The 13253-nt window shown below is 34.2% G+C and overlaps 1 protein-coding gene across 2 annotated transcripts in view; it reads right to left on the bottom strand.

Annotated features, from left to right (window-relative positions):
- Positions 1-12899, bottom strand: part of tmem117 (transmembrane protein 117) — an 83851-nt gene extending 70952 nt beyond the window's left edge. The window contains exons 1-2 of one of the 2 annotated variants that reach the window (XM_066724385.1): positions 12725-12899; positions 8943-9250 (exon numbers count right to left, since the gene is read on the bottom strand). In XM_066724385.1, coding sequence (XP_066580482.1) covers positions 8943-9222 — 280 coding nt within the window. In that variant the 5' untranslated portion in view covers positions 9223-9250; positions 12725-12899. Of the gene's footprint in view, positions 1-8942; positions 9251-10464; positions 10736-12724 lie in introns of those variants that run through there. The other variant, XM_066724384.1, reaches the window with a different exon arrangement.
- Positions 12900-13253: the final 354 nt, after the last annotated feature.

Here is a 13253-nt window from a genome sequence, read left to right as displayed (position 1 = left end):
AGTAAATAAAACCAGGAAATATACAAATATACAAAAGCCAAACGACTTCGCTAATCAACAGACTCAATTGAAATAATAATAAACATGTATAAGAGACTGATAAATGTGAATGAAACCAAATAAATATTCTGGGGAAAAAGAAATGTGCAAATAGCTTGATTCATATTGGTAAAAGCTGCCTTAATGACAACCTGCAATGTGTGCTTCACGTAGCTTGATTGCTTAATTTCATCAGCTCTGGCAGAATACACATGCCTGCTGAACTCCAGGTGTGTGTGCAGAGTGCAGTGTGGTGACAATGCCATGCATGTAGCCATCAGTAAGGCACAAAGCTAGAAGGTTTATTGTTATTATTATTATTATTATTATTGCAAAATGTAAATTTTCAATACTGATACTACGAGGTTCAGAAACTGGAGAATTAGTCAGAATGATCATATATGCCTCAGGTAAGCTAAACTAGAACCAGTTGATTTACATTATATAGCACAATAGTTCAGATTGAGCATAAATGTAAATACGAGTTATTTCTTTGTAAATCAATGGGTGCAGAATAGCATTTATTCTATACACTGCAAAACTACTATTTTCCATTATGTGCATATATAAATTTAGAAAGACAGTGGTGTTGTTGTCTGTACAACAGGTGCCACTGCACCAAGACTAGGCAGACTTCCCCCAGACATAGCAATTTCATAAATATGTATAAGTCACTTAAAATATCCTTTCAAAAGACAATAATTAGTAAAATAAATGTGTTGTACTGTACTGGGAAAATGCCCAGATATAAAAATAGGGTAACCTTAAAAAAACAATTTCCTCTTCCCTAGGAAAGCATCTATAAAAAGATGTGTACAGTGTATGATAGACCTGCAGAAGTCAATATTGTCTCACACAACAGGAAATACCTCTTGTGACAGTTCGTGAACATGATGTAGTGCCTAAGCAACAGCAAATACAAAATATAGCTCCAATAATAAATCATTTTACTTAACGTAAGTAATTTGCACTAAGACACAATAAATATAAAATTAAGTTGATGGGTTGAGGTTTTGATTTAAACTCTTTGTTGATACTGATGCTGCTAAATATGTAGTTCAAGAGACATTTATTAAACCTTTAACTGTACTTCAGGATTAAATTAAAATGCGAATGTGACATTGAAAAGAAAAAGTGAAACTGAAGTGAATAACTATTTATTATTTTATTCATTAGGTGGCCATGGGACATCCAACACCCTCTCATTACCAAGTGGTACAAAGGAAATTCAACTGTATTCAACAGTGGGACCAATCTTACATCTATTTACCTTTACTAACTTTACAATGAAAACAGATTGTAAAGCCATGCAAAATTATTTAATGACCTGGGTAACTGAAATCACTTAATCTGACTTATAATATTTCTGCCCAACAATAATATCTATCACTTATCACATTTTTATAATTGTAGTACCTTTGAGGTTAGGATGTTCACCTAGTCACGTGATCCTGGGATCTCTCAAATCAGGACAATTTCACATGTGTCACTGTCACACAAGAAACTTTAGATTAAGAATTAAAAACCTATGATGCATATGTATTTATATGATCTATTTTCAACTAGCAGGAGCCACACAGGAATGCATCCTCAACCCTGAAGTCACTTTAGCAGAGATGAGTGAAACCTCATGATACCAAGCCTATAGAAACACCGGATAAGGTGTCTGAGAGCTTTTTTCTTTTCTCAGTTTATGTTCATCTGTCTATTGTTTTGTGATACTGCTTCCCTCCATTCTCTAACAATAAACTGTATCTGTAGGGGACCCGGCACTAGACCTTGATGTCTAAACCCAGCATCACAGGGAACTTGCTCACAATATATATAATACTGACACCAAATTCAAACATTCACATACACATTTGGTAATAATATGTATTATTCTTTCAATCCCAGCCAGACAACGGTTAGCTATTTTATGCTTCATGTGAAATAGGTCTTTTTAGCTGATCTGAACAACTTAATCTATCATTTTGACAGTAGGTTCCTACAGGGTCGCTTACATTAATCTGCCCACAAAAGCAACATAAAATACCGGAGACAGTAACATTTATGGAAAAAAACAAAAAACAAAACATTTAAAATCATAATTATGCCAACTGCCATAACAGTTGATCTGCTGCACTTTAGGAATAATAAGTGAATAGGAAGGGCAATATCAACACATTTTGATGCCCCTGCTAATAGGCTTACAAGGCTAAAAACAAACACATTTGCCTCGACTGGGGCTTCAGTTCTGTTAATGAGGATTGTAGAAGGAATATGTCCCACTAATACCCACCTTGTTAGGGCAACACATGAAATTAAAGACAGCTTCAATGCCATTATTCTCAGCATGACTCACTTGCAATTTTACAATAACATTGTTAAGATTAAAGTATTCTGCACTGAGTCATGGAGGTTTATGGCATCATTATTGTACTCCACAGACTAATAGCTTTCACAACAGAAGAGCACATAAAACAAAAAGTTGGCAAGATTATTCGATAAGAAAGAAGGACAGGTCAAGGAATGTCAAATCAGTATTATAATTACATATCTCTGTGTTTTTTATAACTTCTGATTGAGATTTATTTTAATAAAAACATTTGCATAATTTAACCATGTTCGATATGAGGGTGTTGATTTTGTTCTACATGGGCACTATAACATAACTGAAATCCTAAGCAGTGCATAACGTAGAATGGGTTGGAGTTTCAACAATAAGGAATGATGTCTTGGTAAACTTAATTGGCTAGTGCCAGGTTTGTATCTGATGGCATGTTGTTTAAAGGCACATGCACACTACACTGTGAAATTTGATATATTAAGTTGATTGTGTCTGATAAGTAATTCCTCAATACACTCATTACTCATAATACCACAATAGTCATGAGACTGGAAATATGGACTTTGAAACATCCATCATTCTGGAATTTGGAATTGTGTGGTATGCTTAACTGCATGAAATAGCAAACCCAAAATAAAGATAACACTATGTGTCCTTCATGTAGTTTAAATTCTTTTTCCATCTCTAAATTACTGTTGAATTACGGGTGAACCTTTGCATACTATCACCTTGATAGTGTTTTCCAGTCTAATTCCATCACTGATACATTTGTACACTTTTTGTGTAAGTGGATTTGCAAAGTTATGTGCTGTTCTGACTACACTACATTATGCAATGTGACCTTGACATAGCATTTCAAAATACATTACCTTTCTGTTGACTCAGTTTCTGCTCAAATATTCATACTGTATGTTTCTCTTCAGTTAAAAAGCAAGAATATTTCTGAACTCTATTATGATATTCGTATGGACTGCTAATACAGAACGTAATGAAGGCACTACAAAGTTAGATCAAAGCCATGGCAGACTGATTCCTCTCTTTCACCAGCCCTTGTTATGGTCAATATTAGTGTGTTTTCATCTTCACGTGTTGCTTCATGCTGAGAACCGTGTCCTTACAGAGTTGAGGGCATCTATGCACTTGCCCCAGGTTAGACAAGAATCATTCATCTGTTTCCCCTTGCAACCATTTTCGCATGGTGGAACACAAATGAGATGGGTCATTTCACTGTAAAAGCACGATAAATTAAGCTTTGCAATTGGAGTCAGCACAAATTCATGTGAGCTATTGAAAAGGAAATACCTATTGTTATATTGATTTACAGCAGTAACGTTATCCAATGATCCTGATACAGAAGTAACATCTGTAAAAAATGTGCATGGATGTAGCTCTCAAGATCATTACGTTAAAATTGAGAAGGGTATTTTGGTGTATTGCTACTTTTTTAAGCAAATATTAATTGTTTCAGAAGGACAGGATGCTCCTTTAGCTGTGAAAATACATTTCAATCCATACCCAATACCTGATTAGACATTTATACAAAATTACAGTACATGTGACCATCGATCTATGTGTTAAGTTGTCAGTGAGAATAAATGGAACATCCCAAATCTGAAACTAGAAGCACATGATAGCAAATTAAATATTATTATATGGATTTGGAAGATATAATGTTATATTGGTGGGATTCATCCATGAAATAACTGAATCCTCTTGTAATTTTTAAACAAGACACTGAAGACAACAAAAACAGCTTTTGTGAGTACAGTGACTGTCAGAATGAGGTTATAGATTTGTCACAGAAAAGCTACAAGAAAAAGGCCACTTATCTCTGCATGAATTCAGACAGAGTTACCATGTCAATTCAAGTAGTCCGACAATCTCGACCCAGTGCAGAAATGGGCACAGTGACATTTAGCAGGCTCTTTTCATTGTGGATGAGTGGAAATGGAACACAACAGAAGGGCGAAAGGGAACTTGAAGTGTTTTGTTTTTAACACACAATTAAACGTTGCTGCATTACTCACTATACCTCTGCAAAGATCAATCCAATCAACCAGCACTATTCCAAGTCAAATTTGAATAACTTAATGCAATCTACATAAACACATAGACCTACATTCCTCCCAACTGAGCATTAGACTTCATTAAACTTTGGCAAAGCTTTTTCAAAAGTTCCAATCGCTTCCCCATCTTCATGTACTCATTCATTCACACAAGGACGGCTGTTTCGTAGTTGGAAGCAGGTGTATCCAATGTAGTTGCTTTCATTAAACAAATTGACTCCTTTAAGAACAATACTGTAAGTAGTAAGTTATTATAGTTATTATTATTATTGTAGTTTCTGCTGTTGTTGTTATTTGTTGTTATTGACCATATGAATTATGAAGTTACAATTCGCTCATCGAGGAGCAATATTCTAAACACTCCATTATTTTCAATGGCATTTTTGTATACATAATGCTTTGTAATACACCATACTGTATTTTAATGTAATGTACTTAAGACTATATTATAATGTTCTGTACTATATTGTGCTTTACTAGACTATGACACTGTAACTAAAACTCGTATAACCCAAGGCAATTGTTTCTCAGGGAATGTATGTGTGTGTGTGTGTGTTTCTGTGTTTAAATTATTACTATTTATTGTCTGTTTACATGTGTGCATGAACCTCTTAGTTTAAGCAGTGCAGTACTATTCAGATTAGGAGTAGTATACATACGCGATTGTATGTTACAGTAAGTAGGTTAGTAGTGGGGGGAGACAGGACTATCATCACTACTACTACTACTACTAGGTAAAATATGAATTTAATTGTATATGGGTCAATGATGTGATGCATGCATTTTGGTGTCCCAAGCATATTACAAATATTACATTGATTTATTTTTTATTAACACGGCATAACATCTCTACACTCCTGTCTTTATTCACTGATAGGAGTTTTTTTCATGAATATATAAACTTTTAGGAGCTATTAATCTCCAATCATCCAAAATGTCATACCGAATAACTGTCCACACCTAAAATGAAAATTCAAAAATGTTACAAAATCTCATAAAAAAACTATAAAACCTTAGATCTAATAGTTGGGCATAATTGTGTGAATGTTTGCATTAATGTCCAAAAATATTGCAAAGACTTTTAATTTCATTTCATTTTTACATTTAAAAAAAACCTTTGTCCCCATATTGGGATTTCTTCCAATGTCATTCCAGACAACAGACATTCAGGTGCATTTTTACATCAGAATTAATTTTGCTAGCCATGCGACAGGACATTGCATCGTTCAGAAGATTATGAAGGACCACCTGGCTGTGCAGAAAGTTTAGTAAGTTTCTCCTAAAATTTGACCTTTTCAATCACTGGTGCACTAGGGTACAAAATTCTGTGTCACAGTGGTGTTTAAAAAATGCTTAAAAAGCATTTACAATATTGTTTTAAAAACAAAAAGTATATTTAATGTGAAAGATGACATTGAATAGTTGTAGGTCAAAGTAATACATTTATATAAGTGGTGAAGTAATTGCCTGATTTATAAGTTAAAACTTGTATTTTGTCATACCGGAAAACAAACACTTTCTGTTATCCAACAATGTCACTTCTGGAGTGACTTGCTTATAATTGTATTGTTTTTAGGAGTATTTTTAAGCATATAGGCATCACATTTACATTGTCATGTTGTATTAACAACACAATAACATATTTATAACATTATTTATGTAGTTTTAATGCAAATGTTGTCTGTGTGGATGTCCTTAAATAACAAATGAGATGACAACATGGTCATTATTGTTTTGTTTTAATTTGATGTTGATGCCATGAATCCATTTGCAAGTTTTAAGAGAATATATAAATCCAATCCAATCCTATAAATTTTAAATGTTATGATATCAAAACATTCAATATACTTTTTAATCTGTTGAAATGTTAATTAATTGAATTGAATTGACTTCATAAATGAGTTACAATGTTGTTACAGTTTACTTTTTTTTTTTAATGGCATATGTTTACATGTTTCCTTTATAATCTAAAAAATAGTTTATGTGCTGAAAATGATTAAGTTAATGTTTTTAAATCTTAAAATGTCTTACTGCTATGGTTTTATCAAATAGCCTATACCTTGAGTGGAACTGTATTGCATCACTTCTGATTATTTACTGTTAAAAAAATGATACATTTAGTGATTCTCACTCTCACTTAAATACAAAATCAGTGTTTAAGTACATCTTTGTTGCTGAGACTTTAAATATATTTAGATATCATCCCATATGAAATCTCACAGTATGTCATTCCAAGTAACAAGATCAGTCAGGTAGGACAACACAGATTATTCTTGTGAAAATACATGTCAGTGTCCTTGAGTTAAGGATACAACAATAATCATATAATTTTACTAGATAGCATTTTCAGACATTGCCCAGCATTTTTCATTATTCAGTGTTATGTTTTGGGTGACTAACTTCAAAAATGCAACAGTGTCAATAGAAAAGCCCAAATTTGTGAGATTAATTGTGATTTTTTTTTTTCTGTGCTGAATATGTTTGTTGAGATGAACTATAAATACTTATAACCCACTCTATGCTGACAAAAAAAAGTAAAATAATTTGCAAATCTATCAGTTATATTTTTGATACTAGAAATCATGATTTATAATAATAAAAATGTTTTTTTTACCATTTTAAAATCCTTATTCGTCACTGACCCATATATACCTTAAAATAGAAGCAAGAATAAAACATACAGTTACAAACATATGAAACTACAAATGTTTCAGTCCATTTAAAGTAACCAAGACATTAACACCAGAGTATAATGCATAGAAATCCTACACCAGAGCATTTCAAATGCAGAAAGTCATACATGATGGAGTATGAATAAAAAAGGCAATTGCTCAACATAATCTGTTCAGCCAATTAAGTTTCCTTTTCATAAACTCTTGTTTTCAAGAAGACTTTTAAGGCACAATAAAGCAAAATGATGGTCTATACTCTCTGACCTTTATCAGAAAGACTCTCAGTTATAATGCAAAATAAATAGCTGAGTTATGTCTGCAAAATAAATTAATAACACAGAAGATGTGACCCAGAATGAGAGCACGTGCATCCTTGATAAAGACAATATCCTAAGCACATGCAGCCTGAAGTGGACATCCCATGAACTAGCTGAAAACATATTGCCTTCAGTTCAGTGTGAAACAGCAAAAGATCTCTAAATACCCTGAGGCATCTCTTACCCTATACTGCATATCATCTTATCATCTGTCAAAATGCTGGGGAGCACAGAGAGAAGTGACTTGAACTAATATCACTACACTAAGATTATGATTAATACATCTTACTAAGGTTTTATATTTTACCCCACTTCTTTGCAGACATCCATCATTACACTCAATTCTTCATTTAACAGCCTTTGTTTAAAAACACTTGACCCTCATATTAATAATGTAAAGCGGATTGGATGTTTATGCTTAATACACATTTTCTAGGACAATTTTGTCTAGGAAATACACTAATAGAATTATAATTTTCTGACTTCACTTGGTTATGTGTTGCATACATACATTTTAAGGATCCCACAGACTTTATACAACTTAAGACCAAGCTAGATGACTGATCAATACTGCATTTAACATGCGAGGCTGTGTGGTGAGGACTCATTAGTGCCTACATCCCACCAGTTGGAGTGGTGTCTAGGTTACTGTGGGCAAAATAATGATGTTCTGCCTTCATTGGGATTTACATAACTGTATAATATACTGCTCTGATCAATTCTCATAACACTCTTGAGCCCACATATGAAACCTAATTGCACACCAGCCTGTGAGTGTACACTCATAAAGAAACAGACGGTTCTAGTTCTTTATTTCATAGTAGTCTGCTGTATTTCAGATCAGCTTAGAGATTTTATTTTGTTTACTGTTTAATTTAAATACATTGTATTGTGTTGCTCCAAGACAGTCCTTTCCCCGATGCCCCAGTATAAGTGGGTTAACTAAGTTAAAACAGCTGTGCAACAGAGAAATATTAATATGGTGTTATGTAACTGATCATAAGGTGATGTGGTGTTATTTGCAGCTGATGATTTTATTTGCAACATTTAACCACTGTTACTGTGTACATTCCCCATCTTCCACGTTTCAAAACCTACACAGTTTCCACTTGTAAATGGATTAGCAGTTTGTCTCAACATTTCTCACTCGGAAAAAAGGCAACCTATATTTTTAAATGGGAAAGAACTTAATTTTAATAAAAGCATATCTACTAAAACATTGCAATGGCACTGTACTTACAAATATGCCTTTTTTCTTAAAGTACAGGATTACCACAAAGGAAGATTGATTGGGTCTATACCTTCTAAACAATGCTACAGTTTGCAGTAATACCTTAATAGAATAGGAAAGATGTGTTGCTACCATCCATCCATCGATTCACTTCATCCAATACAGGGTCACAGTGGTGTTGCTAGCAAACTGCATGAAAAAATTATACACACACACACATATATATATATATATAATTGACTTTGCAGTGTGTACTTTTTAACTAGGAATGTCTTAACTGCTACTTACCAAAGAGCTGCTGGTGAAAGAGGAACTTCCCTGCAAACAGCCCTGTGATTATTGCCAGTAGCCATAACAGAACTTTAAGGACATTCCATCCCCCACCAGGATACTTGTTCACAATGAAGGAGAAACAGTTGCCCACTACACTCATACGGGCCTCCGTCTGGCTGTGAGAAACAGGGTCTTCAGCAAATACGAGAAAATTAAAGAAAATCACAAGATAGGCCACAACAAGACGGGACCAGGGGTGCTGGAAATAATAGCGGAATCGTCCATCAATTTCCATTCTGAAGGATCTCCACCCAGCAGCTGATCTATATTTAAAAAAACACACACAAAAAAAACACGTTTTGTTGCCTTCTGTAATACTTTTAGACAGGTGTAATTAGTTATATTTCAGTTAAAAAATGTTATTCATACATTGATCATTTGTTAACACGTATAAGCTGTAACCATATCTGCTTAAAAGCTTTTGAACCTAGCAGTAAACATATTGACAATATGGAAAAAATCAGACTTACTCTGAAACCACCTAGGCTGTTTTTGCAAAAAAAGCACTATGAACCACAGACATTTTACTTCTTGGGTTTATTATAGTCCGTCAGATATATTTAAAGTATTCTGGGAAGTACACGTATCCATGTTCTAAATTTAAAACCTATAATTTATAGCCAAGGAAGATGTGTGATTTTTTGGCACTGCAACTAATTGTCACGTGATCCCTTGTAACTCTCTTTGATGGAGCTCCTGCTTTGCATGGATCAAAGATGGGGTTTGCAGGTTTGCTGAAGCAGACTGGAGTGGACTGCCCGCTGCACTGCATTATATACCAAGGACACAGTTTACACCAGCAGTCAGAGCACTACAATATTAAAGAAAGCTAAATAATGGTCAATTTGTTTATCATCAATTAACTAGATTAATTATAGATTAATCTAGTTCTGTACTTAAACATCTGGCTAAATCATCAGGTCTTTTCACTTCACAGTCATTAAAGATGACTATTTTCTGTGTAATACTAAAAATCTAGAAAAGGAAAATGATTGTTTTTGATATTATTATTAATTATTATTATTAAGTGAAATACACATTATAAACACACCGACCCCCTCCCTCACATCAATTTTCATCTGCTAGACCACCTTAAGAAATGCTGTGTTGCTCAAGTGACCAATAAGAGCAGACAAACAGGAGGCTAGTACTACAGGAAATGCATCTCATGGGCTCTCTCAGTTCTAGCAAATTCTGGAAGATAGCAAATGTGTAACCACGTAAGTGCTTAAAAGCATATTCCACTTTAACACATGCATGTTTACTCCAACAGCAGAGATATTTATTATCCCACTGTCATGTATATGAAATCACTTGTTTCTAATTCCTGTTACACTTCATTTTCCTACATCACTCAGGCAATGCATGCTGTACTTATCTGAATACAAAAACCTGAAATATATTTGCTCACTCCCAGGCATCATGCTTGAGGAAGATTGCTCTATGAATAGTATATTTACATACTGAATACACCAACCTGAAACACACTACTTCTTCCTTCCTCAGGCTGTGCTCCCAGGACAAGAAGCCAGATCCCAAACGGCTTTTGGCAGTATCATCGTGCTCAGTGAGCTGACAATATCTGAATTATTCTGTTAACAAGAGGAAATCGTGCCTTGCACGCAGTCACTAGCTTAGCCATGTGACCTGTTTGTTTCTATGACAGTTGCACCCCCAAATCCTTTGGCATTGTGATTGTTTCACATGCAGCAGTGAGGGAGCCAGAAAGGCACTGCTTTGTCAGCAGGGCTGGGGCGTTTTACTGCTCTGTGTCAGAGAAAACGCAGGGCTGATAGATGCACCCCCCACAGCACGTACCATCAATTTAAAGTAGTTCAACAAACACAAATGAGTTTTTTTATGAGAATTAGGTTCTCCTCCAAATGTATACATTAAGGCTGAGGAGAGACATTTAAATAAACAATAATTACAGTCCTCTTAGGTCACAAATATTTTATTAATCTGACTCCTTTAAGAAGTCATCACAAGAGTTTACATTTTATTTTATTTTTGACATGACTTCTTCATTTGATAGGTTTAGATGGTTATTAAATATTATTTTAATAATTACACACTTTGCAGAATAACTATACAACAAGAAATGTCAAAATACAAATCAGAGATTTAAGCTGATAAGTGTTTTAAAGCCTCCAAGTTCATTTTGCAATGAAAACCTCTAATATTCTTACAATAATGTATAATTATAAACAGCAGTCTTAATAAGATTATAGTAATAACAATAAGTGATCACATTTATTCAATGTTTATTTTGGGAAGATCTCCAGGAAAACATACTATCCATTTGCTTGAGTAAGTAAAATTAAGATTTAATTGGAAATTACCCAACACCAGCAAAATACAGGCAGTGTATTTTTGTCTGAAATTGAGGTTGGCGATATATTTATCCTGAGTAAGAGGATGGGATCTAAATGTCTGCACAAAAAATCAAAAGCTTTCACTATAATGTTTTAACCTTTTAGTGCATTAACTATAGAATTTGCAGATTAGGTTCATAGTAATCCTCTTGAAAATGATCTAGAGTTATGCAGAACCATTAACTCCCGTTAGAGGAAATGTTCTTGTCTTTGTCAAAATACCTTTGAACAAACAACAGCAAACAGAATTTGGGCTTTAGTTGAATCTGCAATCAGTTAATTTCTTATCGGATCAGCATGCAAACCACTACCAGATCAAATTATTACTATTACTGTATGCCCCATTTTAGGGGCAAATTATAGGTTACACAAGCATTACAAAAGTGCAGCAATACAATTCAATACAAAATTCAAATTAAGCATAAATACAAAGTATAATTTAAGAATTACAAAAGTGCAGAAGTACAGTTAATAAAAAATACAAGCACATATGAACATATAGGGGTATATATCATACTAGGAATAACTTATTTATGTATATCTACATATTAATTGTCTTCCTATTGAGAATCAACAGCCTAAACAATAAACAAAGTAGAATTATACTGTATAAACCCATATGAGCTCTCATGTGTGTTATCATAACAATCTTCATAATAGCCACATTTGGAATTACAGATTATGTACCAGATTGTAGTTAATCTTTACTGTTGAAAACTGGAAAGTAATGCCTGATAACTCTCTCTGTGGAATATATTTTATGTTCAATGATAAAATATGCAGTCATAGTGTTATTACAACCCTTATACAAACATTTGTATTTATTTTATAATGCCCATTTTATAATGGGTTAATTGCCTGGAATACATTTTATTTTTAATGATATGGAGGTTGAGTCACAGCTTTTGCATAAACAACAGCACTATGTGAACACACGTGTGAAGGCAATATTTTATTATCAAATCTTGTTTTTCAAATCTGCAGTGCCAGATAGCAGTGGATCTCTTAAAAGAGTGACAATATTTTCAAAAATATATTAAAACACCGTTACTGTTATTTTGAGGGTGATATTACAACTTTAACTCCAGGAACAATGTGTTATTACTATTCAACGGTATACAAGCACATTTGACAGTTACTGTAATCGTAGCCGTGCTTGTAAATGCAATAAACGTCCTAAAATATAATATCACCCTCGAATTGATATACAAATAGAGGTGCCAATATAAATCCCAGAATGGTCCGAAGAGGTATCAAACAAATGCATCCCAAATGCACTGATGGTAAAATGTGTCCTGCACAGGTTCTTAATAAGTATAAATGTATAGGAACTTTTAAAAACGTATTGTATAGATCACTTACCTGCCAGCTTTCAACCAAAGCACATATACTGAATGGCGCTGAGTTTATGTATAGGCATCGCTGTTTTATTCAGCATTGTTGGCACCGCATTCACCAAACTGTTGCTAATCTCAAGCGATGGCTCTCAGCAGTACGTTTTTTAACAGCTGTTGAGATTCAACAATAACAATATGGAGAGCCGATGGTGCTACTGTAAAATACGCATGCGTGCTATCCTGGTATACAAACTACAGGTCGCGTTCGTGTAGCGCAGACTTCCGCAGTTCTGCGCGGCTCCACCAATGGGAGCAGAGGGATTGTGCAGACCTGCGCAGAACTGCGGACATGTGCGCTACACAAACGCGAGCACGCTTGCTTGCCGGTTATCTTGAATGTAAAAAATCTGATATGAAGTATAACCATGCTCCTTATTCTCCACGTTAGCTCAATTAAATGGATGTCGTGTGTTTTTATTCACTTTAAAGCAGAACGATGATGGAATAAGTTAGCCATATCTATGTCAGTATTCAAAGCAGCTGATTGATCTTAT

This window comes from Amia ocellicauda, chromosome 15 (assembly GCF_036373705.1).
Source record: "Amia ocellicauda isolate fAmiCal2 chromosome 15, fAmiCal2.hap1, whole genome shotgun sequence".
Lineage (NCBI taxonomy): Eukaryota > Metazoa > Chordata > Actinopteri > Amiiformes > Amiidae > Amia > Amia ocellicauda.
The sequence above is the reverse complement of the archived record's forward strand: the minus strand, read 5'-3'. Positions and strand labels throughout refer to the sequence as shown.